This window comes from Rhinoderma darwinii, chromosome 5 (assembly GCF_050947455.1).
Source record: "Rhinoderma darwinii isolate aRhiDar2 chromosome 5, aRhiDar2.hap1, whole genome shotgun sequence".
NCBI classification, from domain to species: Eukaryota; Metazoa; Chordata; class Amphibia; order Anura; family Rhinodermatidae; genus Rhinoderma; species Rhinoderma darwinii.
The window spans coordinates 117,903,529-117,922,511 of NC_134691.1; the positions used below are offsets into that span (position 1 = coordinate 117,903,529).

The 18,983-nt window shown below is 44.8% G+C and overlaps 1 protein-coding gene across 1 annotated transcript in view; it reads left to right on the forward strand.

The window, feature by feature from the left end:
• The first annotated feature begins 1,189 nt into the window (after window positions 1–1,189).
• PRELID3A (PRELI domain containing 3A) overlaps window positions 1,190–18,983 on the forward strand; it is an 84,663-nt gene continuing 66,869 nt past the window's right edge. The window contains exon 1 of the mRNA XM_075828370.1: window positions 1,190–1,483. Within this exon, the coding sequence (XP_075684485.1) occupies window positions 1,452–1,483 (32 nt within the window). The 5' untranslated portion in view covers window positions 1,190–1,451. The remainder of the gene's footprint in view (window positions 1,484–18,983) is intronic.

Consider the following 18,983-nt stretch of genomic DNA (forward strand, 5'->3'; position numbering starts at 1 on the left):
AGAACTCTGCGTGAACTAGGCCTTAGTGCAATGTAAAAAAAAACTAAAAATTATCATAACTGGTATCGCCGCGTCCGTAAACATCCGACCTATTACAATATAACATTATTTAACCTGCACGGTGAAAACTGTAAAAAAGAAAAGTGTAAACGCCAGAATTGCTGGTTTTTGGTCACTTTATCTCCCATAAAAAATATAATAAAAAGTGATCAAAAAGTCTCACGTACCCCAAAATTATACCAAGAAAAACTACAGCCCACCCTGCAAAAAATCAGCTCTCATACCGCTCAATCGATTAAAAAAAGAAAGTTATGGCTCTCAGAATATGGCGATAATACACAAATTTTATTTTTAACAATAAATAAACAGACCCTAGTGCCACATGAAAGAACAGAGATCCCAGGGCCACATAAAAGAACAGAGACCCCAGGGCCACATTAAAGAATAGATACCCTGGGGCCACATAAAAGAACAGAGACCCCAAGGCCACATAAAAGAACAGAGACCCCAGGGCCACATAAAAGAACAGAGACCCCAGGGCCACATAAAAGAATAGATACCCTGGGGCCACATAAAAGAACAAAGACCCCACGGCCACATAAATGAATAGATACACTAGGGCCACATAAAAGAACAAAGACCCTAGGGCCACATAAAAGAACAAAGACCCTAGGGCCACATAAATGAATAGATACACTAGGGCCACATAAAAGAACAAAGACCCCAGGGCCACATAAATGAATAGATACACTAGGGCCACATAAAAGAACAAAGACCCCACGGCCACATAAATGAATAGATACACTAGGGCCACATAAAAGAACAAAGACCCTAGGGCCACATAAAAGAATATTATACTATTATGTATGTATCCCATAGAGTTCAGTGTCATGACATATAGTGGATGGATGGTAAATTCAGTCTTCCTTTTCATTATTGGTCACTGACCACATGAACCCCATCACTAGATGACCTGTGCTCAGAATGGTGAAGGCACGGACTGATGTCCAGCAATATCCTATGATAATGGCAATGCCATCTCATTGTCAGGCCATCTACCCCTCTTAATAGCTGGTGGGCACTTCGTATTTCTGCTCATCCTCAGTACTAGAGTCTACACAGAAGACAATGGACTGGTCCAGCCCCCGATGTAGTGACTATAGCGGCCGTAGTCACGTGTTGTGCAGCTGATGCGGCACGTTGGAGGGAGGGAGCATCCTCAGCAGCCGGTACCCAGGAAAGCAGCAGCAGAGCCGGGATACACTAGCTCAACTCACACACCCACTGCCTGCACGGGTGACCGCTGCCCCGACCCATCCCCCGTCCATGCAGACATGCAGCGCGCTCTGCACTCATCAACAGGGCTGAGGACCCCATCCCCACTGATACGCGACTCCATGCGGCACTGATACCTCATCTTCTCCGCACAGAACACAGGCAGGAAGGAAGACATGAAGATCTGGAGCTCAGAGCACGTGTTCAGGTACCTGTGCTGTGCATTGTCCTAGGCTTCAGCATCCTACTATGCTCTGCACCTGACTGCCCACTATTCATACTAAGCTGGTGATATAGATGACTATGCACACGACTGCCCACTATTCATACTAAGCTGGTGATATAGGTGACTATGCACCTGACTGCCCACTATTCATACTAAGCTGGTGATATAGATGACTGTGCACCTGACTGCCCACCATTCATACTAAGCTGGTGATATAGATGACTGTGCACCTGACTGCCCACTATTCATACTAAACTGGTGATATAGGTGACTATGCACGTGACTGCCCACTATTCATACTAAGCTGGTGATATAGATGACTATGCATCCGACTGCCCACTATTCATACTAAGCTGGTGATATAGATGACTATGCACGCGACTGCCCACTATTCATACTAAGTTGGTGATATAGATGACTATGCGCCTGACTGCCCACCATTCATACTAAGCTGGTGATACGGGTGACTGTATGCACGTGACTGCCCACCATTCATACTAAGCTGGTGATATAGGTGACTATGCGCCTGACTGTCCACCATTCATACTAAGCTTGTGATATAGGTGACTGTATGCACCTGACTGCCCACCATTCATACTAAGCTGGTGATATGGGTGACTGTATGCACCTGACTGCCCACCATTCATACTAAGCTGGTGATATAGGTGACTATGCGCCTGACTGCCCACCATTCATACTAAGCTGGTGATATAGGTGACTGTGCACCTGACTGTCCACTATTCATACTAAGATGGTGATATAGATGACTATGCACCCGACTGCCCACTATTCATACTAAGCTGATGATATATATGACTATGCACGTGACTGCCCACCATTCATACTAAGCTGGTGATATGGGTGACTGTATGCACGTGACTGCCCACCATTCATACTAAGCTGGTGATATAGGTGACTATGCGCCTGACTGCCCACCATTCATACTAAGCTTGTGATATAGGTGACTGTATGCACCTGACTGCCCACCATTCATACTAAGCTGGTGATATGGGTGACTGTATGCACCTGACTGCCCACCATTCATACTAAGCTGGTGATATAGGTGACTATGCGCCTGACTGCCCACCATTCATACTAAGCTTGTGATATAGGTGACTGTATGCACCTGACTGCCCACCATTCATACTAAGCTGGTGATATAGGTGACTGTTTGCACCTGACTGTCCACTATTCATACTAAGCTGCTAATATACGTGACTATGCACCTGACTGCCCACCATTCATACTAAGCTGGTGATATAGGTGACTGTGCACCTGACTGTCCACTATTCATACTAAGCTGCTAATATACGTGACTATGCACCTGACTGCCCACCATTCATACTAAGCTGGTGATATAGGTGACTGTAAGCACCCGACTGCCCATCATTCATACTAAGCTGCTAATATACGTGACTATGCACCTGACTGCCCACCATTCATACTAAGCTGGTGATATAAGTGAATGTGCACCTGACTGTCCACTATTCATACTAAGCTGCTAATATACGTGACTATGCACCTGACTGCCCACCATTCATACTAAGCTGGTGATATAGGTGACTGTAAGAACCTGAATGTCCACTATTCATACTAAGCTGGTGCTATAGATGGCTATGCACCTGACTGCCCACCATTCATACTAAGCTGCTGATATAGATGACTGTAAGCACCTGACCGCCCACCATTCATGCTAAGCTGGTGATATATGTGACTGTATGCACCTGACTGCCCACCATTCATACTAAGCTGGTGATATAGGTGACTATGCACCTGACTGCCCACCATTCATACTAAGCTGGTGATATAGGTGACTATGCACCTGACTGCCCACTATTCATACTAAGCTGGTGATATAGATGACTATGCACCTGACTGCCCACCATTCATACTAAGCTGGTGATATAGGTGACTATGCACCTGACTGCCCACCATTCATACTAAGCTGATGATATAGGTGACTATGCCCCTGACTGCCCACCATTCATACTAAGCTGGTGATATAGGTGACTATGTACCTGACTGCCCACCATTCATACTAAGCTGGTGATATAGATGACTATGCACCTGACTGCCCACCATTCATACTAAGCTGGTGATATAGGTGACTGTATGCACCTGACTGCCCACCATTCATACTAAGCTGGTGATATAAGTGACTGTATGCACCTGACTGCCCACCATTCATACTAAGCTGGTGATATAGGTGACTATGCACCTGACTGCCCACCATTCATACTAAGCTGGTGATATAGGTGACTGCACCTGACTGCCCACCATTCATACTAAGCTGGTGATATAGGTGACTGTATGCACCTGACTGCCCACCATTCATACTAAGCAGGTGATATAGTTGACTGTATGCACCTGACTGCCCACCATTCATACTAAGCTGCTGATATAGGTGACTGTATGCACCTGACTGCCCACCATTCATACTAAGCTGCTGATATAGGTGACTGTATGCACCTGACTGCCCACCATTCATACTAAGCTTCTGATATAGGTGACTGTATGCACCTGACTGTCCACTATTCATACTAAGCTGCTGATATAGGTGACTGTATGCACCTGAATGTCCACTATTCATACTAAGCTGGTGATATAGATGACTGTAAGCACCCGACTGGCCACTATTCATACTAAGCTGGTAATTATAGGGTACTGTATGCACCTGACTGTCCACTATTCATACTAAGCTGCTGATATAGGTGACTGTATGCACCTGACTGCCCACCATTCATACTAAGTTGGTGATATAAGTGACTATGCACCTGACTGCCCACTATTCATACTAAGCTGCTGATATAGGTGTCTGTTTGCACCTGACTGCCCACCATTCATACTAAGCTTGTGATATAGGTGACTGTATGCACCTAACTGTCCACTATTCATACTAAGCTGCTGATATAGGTGACTCAATGCACCTTACTTCACATTATTTATAATACGTTGTTGTCTGGTTATATAGGTGACTACTGTATGCACTTGGTAGCCCACCATTCATACGAAGTTGGTAATATAGATGACTATATACACCTGATTGCCCACTATTAATATGAAGCTCGTGATATACACTACCGTTCAAAAGTTTGGGGTCACCCAGACAATTTTGTGTTTTTCATGAAAACTCACACTTATATTTTTATTTGAAATAATAATTTTCTCCTTCAAACTTTGCTTTCGTGAAAGAATGCTCCATTTGCAGCAATTACAGCATTGCAGACCTTTGGCATTCTAGCTGTTAATTTGCTGAAGTAAACGGGAGAAATTTCACCCCATGCTTCCAGAAGCCCCTCCCACAAGTTGGATTGGCTTGATGGGCACTTCTTGCGTACCATACGGTCAAGCTGCTCCCACAACAGCTCTATGGGGTTGAGATCTGATGACTGCGCTGGCCACTCCATTACAGATAGAATACCAGCTTCCTGCTTCTTCCCTAAATAGTTCTTGCATAATTTGGAGGTGTGCTTTGGGTCATTGTCCTGTTGTAGGATGAAATTGGCTCCAATCAAGCGCTGTCCACAGGGTATGGCATGGCGTTGCAAAATGGAGTTATAGCCTTCCTTATTCAAAATCCCTTTTACCTTGTACAAATCTCCCACTTTACCAGCACCAAATCAACCCCAGACCATGACATTACCTCCGCCATGCTTGACAGATGGCGTCAGGCACTCTTCCAGCATCTTTTCAGTTGTTCTGCGTCTCACAAATGTTCTTCTGTTTGATCCAAACACCTCAAACTTCAATTCGTCTGTCCATAACACTTTTTTCCAATCTTCCTCTGTCCAATGTCTGTGTGCTTTTGCCCATATTAATCTCTTCCTTTTATTAGCCAGTCTCAGATATGGCTTTTTGTTTGCCACTCTGCCCTGAAGGCCAGCATCCCGGAGTCTCCTCTTCACTGTAGACGTTGACACTGGCGTTTTGCGGGTACTATTTAATGAAGCTGCCAGTTGAGGACCTGTGAGGCATCTATTTCTCAAACTAGAGACTCTATTGTACTTGTCTTGTTGCTCAGTTGTGCAGCGGGGCCTCCCACTTCTCTTTCTATTCTGGTTAGAGCCTGTGTGTGCTGTCCTCTGAAGGGAGTAATACACACCGTTGTAGGAAATCTTCAGTTTCTTGGCAATTTCTCGCATGGAATAGCCTTCATTTCTAAGAACAAGAATAGACTGTCGAGTTTCACATGAAAGCTCTCTTTTTCTAGCCATTTTGAGAGTATAATCGAACCCACAAATGTAATGCTCCAGATTCTCAACTAGCTTAAAGGAAGGCCAGTTTTATAGCTCCTCTAAACAGCAAAACTGTTTACAGCGGTGCTAACATAATTGCACAAGGGTTTTCAAGTGTTTTCTAATCATCCATTAGTCTTGTAACACAGCAAACACAATATACCATTAGAACACTGGAGTGATGGTTGCTGGAAATGGGCCTCTATACACCTATGTAGATATTGCATTAAAAACCAGACGTTTGCAGCTAGAATAGTCATTTAGCACATTAACAATGTATAGAGTGTATTTCTGATTAATTTAATGTTATCTTCATTGAAAAAAACTGCTTTTCTTGCAAAAATAAGGAAATTTCTAAGTGACCCTAAACTTTTGAACGGTAGTGTACATTTCAGCGCATGCGCAGTGCAAAGTTCCGAAGAATGAGGGAAAAATCCCAGACTGATTTTTTTTTCTACCGGATGCTACGGATGGCAGAAAAAAACACCCATTTTTGCGGACTGTCCATAAATTTACGGACGGTTGGCAACCCTGATCTGAGCATGCGTAGTGCAGCTCCATTCTCTTGAAAAGCAGAAAAAAAAGCTGTCAGCAGCGCAGGGAGGATGGATTATAGCAGCGCTGTGTGTGGGCCTGTCATTTTGCTCACTGGGGCTGAGATGTCTGAGATGAGAACGCCCCTTTAAAGAACAGAGTGAATTGATGGGCATGCAGCTAAGTACGAAGAAAACAAATGTTATGTTGACAGGCAGCACAGCTAACTTTATAGTTAACCCCAAGGACATGGTTAATCTACTTTTTTTTTTTTTTTTTTTTCCTCCCCGCTATCCATAAACCATAACATTTTTATTTTTTCGTCAACATAGCCGTATGAGGGCTTGTTTTTTTGCGGGACAAGTTGCAGTTTTTCATGGCATCATTTATTGTACCACATAATGTACTGGGAAGCTGAAAAAAAATTATTACGCCATGTTTGGGGGGGGTTTTGTTTTTACGGCGTCCATAAGACACTAAAAACTACATCTTCACATTATTCTACAGGTTGATACAATTAAGGCGATACCAAATTTATATGTTTTTTTTTCTATGTTTTACCACTTTTAGAAAAAAAACTATTCTAAAAAAAAGTGTTTTGTGTCGCCATATTCTGAGAGCCATAACTTTTTTACTTTTCCGTCAATTTAGTGATGTGAGGGCTTATTTATTTACGGGGCTAGCTGTATTTAACATACCATTTTTGGGTACATGCAACTTTTTGATCATTTTTTATTCTATTTTTTTTAAGCGACCCTAAACTTTTCAATGGTAGTGTAGGTGACTGTATACATCTGACAGCCCACTATTCATACTAAGCTGGTGATATAGGCGACTGTAAGCACTTGAATGTCCACTATTCATACTAAGCTGGTGATATAGATGACTATGCACCTGACTGCCCACCATTCATACTAAGCTGGTGATATAGGTGACTATATGCACCTGACTGTCCACTATCCACACTAAGCTGGTGTCTGGTGATATAGGTGAATTTATGCACCAGACTGCACACTATTTATACTAAGCTGGTGATATTGTTTACTGTATGTACCTGCCACCCCATCATGCAAACTAAGCTGGTGATGTAGGTTACTGTATGCATCTGAATGCCCACCATTCTTATTAACCTGGCAATATAGGTGACTGTATGTACCTCAATTCCCAATTTTCATATCAAGCTGGTATCTGATGATGTAGGTAACTGTATGTATCTGTCTTTCCACCATTCATACTAAGCTGGTGATATAGGTGACTGTATATACCTGTATTACCACTATTTATACTAAGCTGGTGATATAGGTGACTGTATATACTGGATTTTCCACCATTCATAATAAGCATGTGATATAGGTGACTGTATATGCATGTCTTTCCACCATTCATACTAAGCTGGGTATATAGGTGACTGTATATACGTGTCTTTTTATACCTGTGTACCCACCATTCATACTAAGCTGGCAATATGGGTGACTTATGCACCTGCACAGTAAACATTCTTTATTCTCTATTTTTTTCTTTCTATATGATTTTTCAATAAATAAACAGCATGCAATTAGCAAAAGTTCATTTCATTATCTCCCAGTTGTGAAGACAATGTCCAAGTGTAATAAACCACTATTCTGTGGTTCCATATGATTCAACTCCATGTGGAGACGCTGCTAGGAAAAGAATAGGCGTAGCAGCAATCAAGTGCGATGTTTCGGGGGAACTTCGCCCTTTCTAAGGTTATTAAAAAGCAACATAATTCCATACTTTGGCTACGGCTCTGATTTTCTTATAATATGGCAATTTGTACAATTTGATGTGTGCACTTTTGCAACCATCTTTTTTTTTATATAAAAGAATTAAGCAAATTTGCAAACGGTCGTCATCCAAAAAATAAATATCATACTGTGTTTTGTATACAGCTTCTAAGCAGACCTATGTGTCTCTATGGTTACTATAATCAAATCCTAGATGTAGTCTAATCCTACAGTGATCTATTCCATCTGCCCCCTCTTCTTGCTAATTTATTGTCTTTAGGTTAGCCAGAAGAGATGACGGAGAGAGCAGAGTAAGGCCTCATTCACACGACAGGGTCCGGGTGTCGGCCGGGAAAATCGGCCGTTTTTCCCGGCCAGTTTGCATCCGTTCCGGGCCGAGTTGCCGTTTTTACCGGCCGATTTGGACCCGATTTGCATCCGTTTTTTTCCCTGTCCGTTTTAAAATCGGATGAATTTCATTTAAATTTGTTGCCACACACAGCCCTTTGTAGATAATGCCACCCAGCCCCCTGTAGGTGATGCCACCCAGCCCCCTGTTGGTGATGCCACACAGCCCCCTGTAGGTGATGCCACACAGCCCCCTGTAGGTGATGCCACACAGCCCCCTGTAGGCGATGCCACACAGCCCCCTGCAGGCGATGCCACCCTGCCCCCTGTAGGCGATGCCACCCAGTCCCCTGTAGGAATACCACCCTGTCCCCTGTAGGTAATGCCACCTAGCCCCCTGTAGGTGATGCCACCCTGCGCCTGTAGGTGATGCCACCCTGCCCCCTGTAGGTGATGCCACCCAGCCCTCTGTAGGTGATGCCACCCAGCCCCCTGTAGGTTGCACCCATCCCCCCCCCTTCCAGGAGAAGTCACTGACTTCAATGTCCATATATGGACAGTGTAGTCACTGACTTCTCCTGAAGAGGAATTCCCTGCCACAGGTCGGGAATTCCGCTTCAGAAGTGAGTGACCTCACTGTGTCCATATATGGACAGTGTAGTAACTCACTTCTCCTGTAGCGGAATCCCCGGCCATAGAGTCGGGGATTCCGCTGCAGAAGTGCGTGACTTCGCTGTGTCCATATATGGACAGTGTAGGCACTCACTTCTCCTGTAGCGGCATCCCCGGCCATAGAGTCGGGGATTCCGCTCCAGAAGTGCGTGACTTCGCTGTGTCCATATATGGACAGTGTAGTCACTCACTTCTGTAGCGGAATCCCCGGCCATAGAGTCGGGGATTCCGCTGCAGAAGTGAGTGACTTCGCACTGTCCATATATGGACAGTGTAGTCACTCACTTCTCCTGTAGCGGAATCCCCGGCCATAGAGTCGGGGATTCCGCTGCAGAAGTGAGTGACTTCGCTGTGTCCATATATGGACAGTGTAGTCACGCACTTCTCCTGTAGCGGAATCCCCAATCCCCGGCCGGGGATTGGAGATTCCGACTCCTACAGGGAGCAAAAAAAGACCCTCCTCCTCCTCACATGCACTCTGCACTGTGAGGAGGAGGACAGAGAGTGCGCGAGCGACGGTAGACCCGGCCATCACTCGGGACACATTCCGGTGATGGCCGTGTATTACCCGGCCCCATAGACTTCTATGGGGGCCGGGCGGACGGGCACCCGGCCGAAAATAGGGCATGTCCCATCTTTTGACGGCCGGTTTTCCCGGCCGTCAGAAAATCGGTCGTGTGAATAGCCCCATTAGGGGTCTATTATTCCTAATGCAGCCGGGTGCCGGCCGATTTATGAACGGCCGGCACCCGGCCGGGAAACCCTGTCGTGTGAATCCCGCCTTAGGGTATGTTCACACGGCCTATTTTCAGACGAAATTTGGGCGTTTTATGCCTCGAATTACGCCTGAAAAAACGCCCCTAATACGCCTACAAACATCTGCCCATTGCTTTCAATGGGAATTACGATGTTCTGTTCCCACGAGCCTTTATTTTACGCGTCGCTGTCAAAATATGGCGCGTAAAATGACAGCCTGTCAAAAGAAGTGCAGGACACTTCTTGGGACGTTTTTGGAGGTGTTTTTCATTGACTCCATTGAAAAACAGCTCCAAAAACGTCCGTAAAAAACGCCGCAATAAGCGTGAGTTGTTACAAAAACTTCTGAAAATCAGGAGCTGTTTTCGCCTGAAAACAGCTCTGTATTTTCAGATGTTTTTGCTCACAGCGTGTGAACATACCCTAACATAACTGCAGGATCAGACTATATAAGGTGTTTGTAGTCTGGATCCATGGAGACACATAGGGCTGCGTCTGAACTGTAGACACAGAAGGGTGGGATACTTTTAATCAAGTCTATTTGCAAAATTGCTATATTGTTTTATTGTAAGATACCCTTTACGTATTTGACAGTGTGTTCCGCCTTTCCCTTTGCCTGCATTTCCGAGCTTTATACCAGGGATGCAGCATGGATCTTACATGACACAAGTTTTTATTAGCACTGGGGGTACACTTTAGGGCGGGTTCACACATAGCGGAATTTCACTTAAATTCCGCTGCGGACACTCCGCAGCGTTAATCCGCAGCGGAGCCGTTTCTCCATTGACTTTCACTTTAATTTAGCAGTGTTCGTTTACACGATGCGTACAATTCCGCTGCGGAGCATAGGCTGCGGAGCGGAATTTGGTGTCCGCAGCATGCTCTGTCTGTTGCGGAGCAGTGGCGGACTGGTTGCGGACTCATGGCGGAATTTCTCCATTGACTTCAATGGAGAGTCAAAATTCCGCAATGAAGTCCGCAGATCTTATGTGTGCTGCGGAGCGTATTGTTTTTACTACCATGACATTTCTTCATTCTGGCTGGACCTATGTATTTCTAGGTCTACAGCCAGACTGAGGAAGTCAATGGGGCTCCCGTAATGACGGGAGCGTTGCTAGGAGACGTCTGTAAATAGTCACTGTCCAGGGTGCTGAAAGAGTTACGCGATCGGCAGTAACTGTTTCTGCACCCGGGACAGTGACTACCGATCTCAATATACATGTATCTGTAAAAAAAAATATAAGTTCATACTTACCGAGAACTCCCTGCGTCTGTCTCCAGTCCGGCCTCCCAGGATGACGTTTCAGTGTAAGTGACGGCTGCAGCCAAGCACAGGCTGCAGCGGTCACATGGACTGGAGCGTCATCCAGGGAGGTCGGGCCGGATGCCGAAAGAGGGACGCGTCACCAAGACAACGGCCGGTAAGTATGAATTTCTTTGACTTTCACTAGGGAAAGTGCTGTCCCTTCTCTCTATCCTGCACTGAATAGGGAGAAGAGAAGCACTTTTCCTGCAGTCCGCAGCGGCCAGTCCGCATCAATTTTCTGCACATTTTGTGCAGATCCGCTGCAGAATCTGCAACGCAGATTCTGTGCGGCATTGATGCGGACAGTTGCGGAGGAATTCCGCCATGTGTGGTCATGCCCTTAAAGAGGCTCTGTCACCAGATTTTGCAACCCCTATCTGCTATTGCAGCAGATAGGCGCTGCAATGTAGATTACAGTAACGTTTTTATTTTTAAAAAACAAGCATTTTTGGCCAAGTTATGACCATTTTTGTATTTATGCAAATGAGGCTTGCAAAAGTCCAACTGGGCGTGTTTAAAGTAAAAGTCCAACTGGGCGTGTATTATGTGCGTACATCGGGGCGTTTTTACTACTTTTACTAGCTGGGCGTTCTGACGAGAAGTATCATCCACTTCTCTTCAGAACGCCCAGCTTCTGGCAGTGCAGACACACAGCGTGTTCTCGAGAGATCACGCTGTGTCGTCACTCACTTCCTGCCCCAGGTCCTGCATCGTGTCGGATGAGCGGGGACACATCGGCACCAGAGGCTACAGTTGATTCTGCAGCAGCATCGGCATTTGCAGGTAAGTCGATGTAGCTACTTACCTGCAAACGCTGATGCTGCTGCAGAATCAACTGTAGCCTCTGGTGCCGATGTGGCCGACACGATGCAGGACCTGGGGCAGGAAGTGAGTGACGTCACAGCGTGATCTCTCGAGAACACGCTGTGTCTGCACTGCTAGAAGCTGGGCGTTCTGGATGATACTAGTAAAAGTAGTAAAAACGCCCAGATGTAACACACATAATACACGCCCAGTTGGACTTTTACTTTAAACACGCCCACTTGGACTTTTGCAAGCCTCATTTGCATAAATACAAAAATGGTCATAACTTGGCCAGAAATGCTCGTTTTTAAAAAATAAAAACGTTACTGTAATCTACATTGCAGCGCCTATCTGCTGCAATAGCAGATAGAGGTTGCAAAATCTGGTGACAGAGCCTCTTTAATGATGGGGCTAGGGCCTAATCACGGGTGATACATCAATATTCATTGTGAATTACTCCCTGCCAAGTAGGGATGCACGATGCCTCGAAACTTCAATACTGTTTCGATACTCTGCATCCCCAAACGGTTCGATACCGTTATTTCATGTATTTCGATACATAGCTGCGCAGCCGCACAGATAAGTATAGTAACACATGAATGTCTGAGAGCAGGGCTGCGGCTGTGTGATACAGTCATTGCCGCGCTCCTGAGTCCTGACAACAAGTGCGCGGTCAGGATGATGAGCGGCAGCACTGAAGACAGAACATGGCGGGCGCTCTGCAAAACACCCCCATGTTCTGTCCTCTGTGCCTGAACCGCCGCTCATTAGTGCAGCGCCGGCCGCATCTCCTCATGCTGACCACGCACGCACTTCCTGTCAGGAGCGGGGCAATGGCTGTATTACATAACCGCAGCCCTACTCTATAACGGCGGAGATCAGAGAAACCTCTCATCTCTGCCGCTATTCCTGTGAATGCTGCGATCAAAGCGGACTGCAGCATTCAAGAGGAAAGTGAGAAGGGGGGATGCCCTTTGGATCGTGTCACAGGGAATGCTTTGACGCGATTGAGGGCCATACCATATATGGGCAAACAGCCCAGGGTCCATTGAAGGACCCCAGGGCTGTCTGACCATATTTCCTGTTAGGGCATACTTAGGTATGTCCTAACAACTGCCTGTGTACTATCTGTACACAGGCTAATGTACTGTAATATAGATATATGCCAGTACATTAAAGTTTAAAAAATAAAGTAATAACAAAGTAATGTTAAATTAAAAAAAATACACATTCACCTTTTTTACAATAAACATTAAAATAAGTCTCAATACATAAAATATACATATTCGGTATTGGCGCGGCCGTAATAACCTGCACAATTTTTTTTTGCATCATTTATGATGTGTACGCTGTAAAAAAATACAATAAAAACTGCTTTCTATCTATGGGGCACAAGGTGTGATGAATTTAACCTCCATGTGCCTCACATTAATAGTAATTAACCCCATCATGTACCTTACATATTAGCCCATTATAACTGAGAAATATGGTGGGGTTAATTACTATTAATGTGAGGCACGTGGAGGTTAAATTCATCATCACCACGTGCCTCACTTTAGAAAATGGAAGAACTTTTTTTTTTTATTACTGTTAGCAAAGTATCGAATTGGTATCGAAATCGCATTACTAAACGAAGTATCGGTATCGAAGTCCAAATTCTGGTATCGTGACGTCCCTACTGCCAAGCCACCTCACATAAAATGTTGCCAGATGTTTATAGTGAGTCTGATGTACTACATGCAGGCATGCAAAGAAAATGATTCTTTAAATTTAAAGCAAACTTTTCATGAATTTTTATTACAAAAGATCTACTTTATTAATGTGTTATATCGTGTAACAATAACTGCACGGAGGTCTCTGGTCATCTCATACATTTTTCTACAGGTTTGTCATTTTACTTTCTAGTTGTGTTTCATCTCTTACCTACATATCCTATCTTTCCATGTTTTTTCTCTTTATAAATAGTTTATAGCTTGTAGAGCACTTGAATGTATCTGGTCAGACCGTTCCTCCTAGTGATTTGGGATTACAAGCAGTAATTGTGCGTCTATTTCATCTCATCAGCTTCTCTGGATCGTCCAGTGAGACGGATGTTACTGCCTTGGATCAGTTTCCTACATTGTTCCTGTACTGACATGAACCTTTTCTTTTTCTTCCACATTTTGTGTTCTAATTAAAAATTAATACCTGTGGTCTAGTTGAATGTTTTTTTTGTTCCATATTTTATAGTCTGTCTGTAATGGCTGGTAGTGAGAGAGACAGACATAGAAGGCATACACGGTAATATAAAGGGTGAGAAGCACAAGTAGTATATGGATTTTTTCTTTTATCATTCTTTGTTTATTTCAGTTTTTCCTATAAACAAGAAACAGAGAAAACAACACATAATCATGGCATTGCAAGAAAAGTATTAATTTCAGAAGAATTGTCATCATTGTGCTAGGGTTGTCACGATACCAGAATTTGGACTTCGATACCTATACTGTAGTATTGCGATTCTCGATACCAAAATGATACTTTGCCAAAAATAATAATAATAATAATAATTTTAAAAAGAAAAGTCCTTCCATTTTTTGATGTGAGGCACATGGTGTGATGAATTTTGAACCTCCATTTGCCTCACATTAATAGTAATTAACCCCATCATGTTTCTCATAGTCATAATGGACAACATTGTGTTAATGTGTGAGGTACATGATGGGGTTAATTACTACTAATGTGAGGCACATGGAGGTTCAAAATTCATAATACCATTTGCCTCACATTAAAAAGTGAAAGAAAGCCGGTTTTTTACATTTATTTTTTACAGTGTTACACTTAAATGACGCTATAAATTTGTTATTATGGTCGCGACGATACCAAATATGTGAATATTTTATGTATTGAGACTTTTATTTTAATGTTTATTGTAAAAAGTGTATGCGTATTTTTTTTTTACAGTTGTTTTTTTAGAATTTAACATTACTTTAATTTTTTTACTTTTCTATTTTTAAACTTTAATGCACTGGCATAAATCATTATGCCAGTACATTAGTCTGTGCACTGATACACCTAAGTATGCCCTAACAACAGGAAATATGGTCAGAGAGTCCTGGGGTCCTTTAATTGAACCTTGGGCGGTCTGCCGATATGTGGTATGTCCCTCGATCAGTCACAGAAATTCCCTATGACACAATCCAAGGGGTATTTTCCCATTAAATGATGCGGTCAGCTTTGATCACGGCAATCAAGAGAATAGTGGTGGAGATCAGAGGTTTCTCTGATCTCCACCATTAGAGGCGGCTGCAGCTGCGTAATACAGCCATTGCCCCGCTTCTGATCGCACGCGCACACTTCTTGTGCCTGCGCGGTCAGCATGATGTGATGAGGCCGGCGCTGCGGTAATGAGCGGCGGCGCTGGCACTGAAGACAGAGAACATGGGGGTGTTTTGCAGTGCACCCGGCATGTACTCTGTCTACAAGGCCGGCGTCACCGCTCATTAGTGCGGCGCCGGCATTATCACATCTTCCTACTGTCTACATTCATGTGTTACAATACTACGCTGTACGTCCTTCGTATCGAAATACATGAATTAACGGTATTGAACCGTTTGAGGGTGCACAGCATCGAAATAGTATCAATATTTTGATGCATTGTGCAACCCTACATTGTGCAAACATATACGTAGAAGTACAAAAATATTGGGGCACACCTCTTAGGGCCTGTTCACATCAGCGTTCGTGTTCCGTTCATCGGTTCCATTCAACCTTTCCGTCAGAGGACCTGATGAACGGAAACTATCGCTTCCGTTTGCATTACCATGGATTTCAATGGTAATGCTTACGTTTCAGTATGTTTCCGTTTGTTACCGTTCAGTAAAGTTTCCGTTTATTTCACGGAAACAATAGCGCAGTCGACATCACTATTGTTTCTGTGAAAAAATAGAATGAAGTGTAGGAAGAGAAATATTGACTTGGAGCCCCATGTGCCCAACCATATATGAGTCAATCATGATATATAAAAAGTAAAAACAAAGCTCAACCATATTTCTGATAATATCTAAGGTGGTCCAATCAACCCAACAGTAGGTTAACGGACACGTATGGAAAAGAGAGTGGAGCAGAGAATGAGAAGGAAGGGTAATTTGATATATTCTCAGACTATGTCTGTCTCCCTGGGTAAGTTAGCCCAAAGTGCTTCTTCATAGCGAGTGGAGCGCATGATCTCTAGTAGAACATTTTGCGGTTGCACTGTTCAGATCACCCAAACGCAGAGTGAAAAAGATCTTCTATTTGATGAATCTAGTATGATAGTGTTTCATTTAAAATCAACTTGGTTTTTAGCGCAAATTATAGTCTGGTAACCATTCACCGCATACAGGATGTAAAAGACACATAAGTAATAATATCCAATGCTATTATGGGTTACAAAAAAACATTGGACCTAGGATCTTAGAACCTTATTAGCTGCATGGTTAAATATGTATTCTGTGGGGGCGTGGCCAGCGGCAGATGTGAGAGGACGTGTGTGGCGGTAGCTCCGGGCCAGCATCCTGTCTAACATCCGCCTGACGGTGCTGTAATCACTGAAAACAGCCAAAATTCCTTACCTGCTGCGTCGGAAGGGAAGGACATCTTCCAGGAAAAAGATGAGCCCGCCTAAAGCAATGGACGTGGCTGAAAAGTTGAAATCTTATGCCCTTGTGATCCAAGATGGCGCCGGCGGGAGCTCCGCGGCGCAGGCGTCTGCTGCGGCTGTGGCTGGGACTTCAACACCTGCTCCCTCGGTGCAGGATGCGGGGATCACACTTCAGGAGGCCTCGGATAAGCTGCTGACAGCCATCCTGGAGACGCGCACGTCGCTAACTGCCAAGATTGATGAGGTGAGAGTGGATGTGGGCCTACTGAGGCAGGATCTGCAAAACGTGCGGGAGAGAGTCACGGAGGCAGAGGATTTCAGCCTTGGAGGATCTCACTGCAAGCATGCCTGCGGCTATCCAGGATCTGCACCCTAAAGTGGATTTGTGGCGCCAGAAAGCCGACGATTTAGATAACAGATCGCGCCGCAATAACCTCCACATTGTGGGATTGCCGGAGAGGGCGGAAGGGTAGAGGCCTGGGGAATTCGTGGAAAAATGGCTCCGGGATACCTTTCCAGCTGCCTCCTTCTCGTTGGCGTACGCTGTGGAGAGGGCGCACAGGGTCCCAGCGCGGCAACCCGTTCCGGGTGCTCCCCCAAGACTTCTGCTTGTTCGGATGTTAAATTGTAAAGACCGGGACACGGTTCTGCTGGAAGCTCGGAAGGCCTGAGGAATACGCTTTGAAAATGCCTCGGTGTCCATCTATCCGGATTTTTCTCCTGATTTGCAGTGTCAGAGGGCGTCATATGTTCCTATCAAGCGCCGACTTAGGGACTTGCAGATTCCGTACTCGATGGCCTATCCAGCTAGATTGCGGGTTGTGGATGGAGATCGTGCAATATTCTTTACAGATAAAGCAGAGGTGGATGAATGGCTTACGAAAAAGCACAGGCGCTCTCCTCGTCGCTGATCGACTTGGCTATGCAGGCTGGGTGATTATTGCCGTTGTATGGAACTCATGGATACCCCATATTGTTCGAACTGACGATGTCTCCTGTTAAATATATCCTTTTGTGATAATGTTACGACGCTGTACCTTGTTATTTGCATGCCGCCATGTGGGGCATAAGGTCTGTGGTACGTTTTGGGATGTTTATTCCCCTTAATCTCGTACTTAAGTGTACTGAATATGAGGTATGCAGGGCATTCAATGCAAGTCAGGTTTTAATATGTCTCTATCCTATTTTGTGGAAGGGGTGCTGGCCGGGAGGGGAGATGCCACACTTTAAATATACTGTGTGTTTGTGCGGCAGAAATACGCTAGCCGTAGAAACTACCCCCTAGATTATTGGCTACTAAAGTTTGCTCCTGTTGAGCAATGTATGTTTCTAGTTTTGTTCTGAAAGTTTATGAGTCAACTCACAATGCAGCAGAAATATTCATATATATTGTACACATATGGGACATAGTGGGAACCGTACGAGGGTCCGGGATGGTTGATACTCTGGGGTTCGTGGGTAGGGCTCTGGAATATGACTATCCAATATGTGTTGACAGTATGAAATGGGGTGATTGCGGTTAATGTCCTGGAATGTCCGGGGAATGGGCTCTCCTGGAAAGCGGCATATGATATTCGCTGCTGTTCGGTAACAGGGACCTAATTTGACGTGTCTACAAGAAACACACATGACACCTGATACTATGGGGAGTTTGAGTAAGCCATGGGTACAGTGGGTGGGACATGCTTCCCACACGTCATACTCTAGGGGGGTAGCTATCTTGGTACATTTTGAGCTCCGATGGAAATTGTTACACTCCAACATGGATCCTGATGGGTGGTACATTTTTCTACATGCGGTTATTGATGAATGTCCCTATGTGATCTTGGGGGTGTACAATCCTCCACCTGCCTCCTTGGCAATACTTCAGCAGGCCGTGCGATTTGTGTCTTCCTATCCGGGCTCCCGGGTGGTCATGATGGGGGATTTTAACTTGGTTATGGATCCTGGCATAGACCGCTTTCAGGGAAACGGGGGTAGAGGACCTGGAGGCTTATCTCAGCTAGGCCTTCTTGTGCAAGAGATAGGCTGGATTGATTTGTGGAGAGCGACGCACAAGGGGATTAGAGAGTATACGTGTCATACCCCACAATATAATGCGCTGTCCAGAATCGATTATATCTTTGGCTCACCTGCTGTTTTCCAGGAGGTAGACTCTGTAGCTCATTTACCGAGGGAGATCTCGGATCATAGCCCAATATTGCTGATATTGAAAAAGACACAGACAGGTAGACGGGGAATGGGTAAGATTCATCCCTTTTGGCTGCAGCTCATTCAGCAAAATGATCGCATACTGGATCAGTTGGCAATTTTTATAGAGGCGCATGCTCAGACAGAGAACCGCTCGCTGGTGTCGGACACCCTCAAGGCCTATTTGAGGGGATGTCTCCGATCTTCCATATCATATGTTAAACGCGCTTCAGCCCTTCAGGAGGAGGATTTGGCATGTAGATGTTCACAGGCG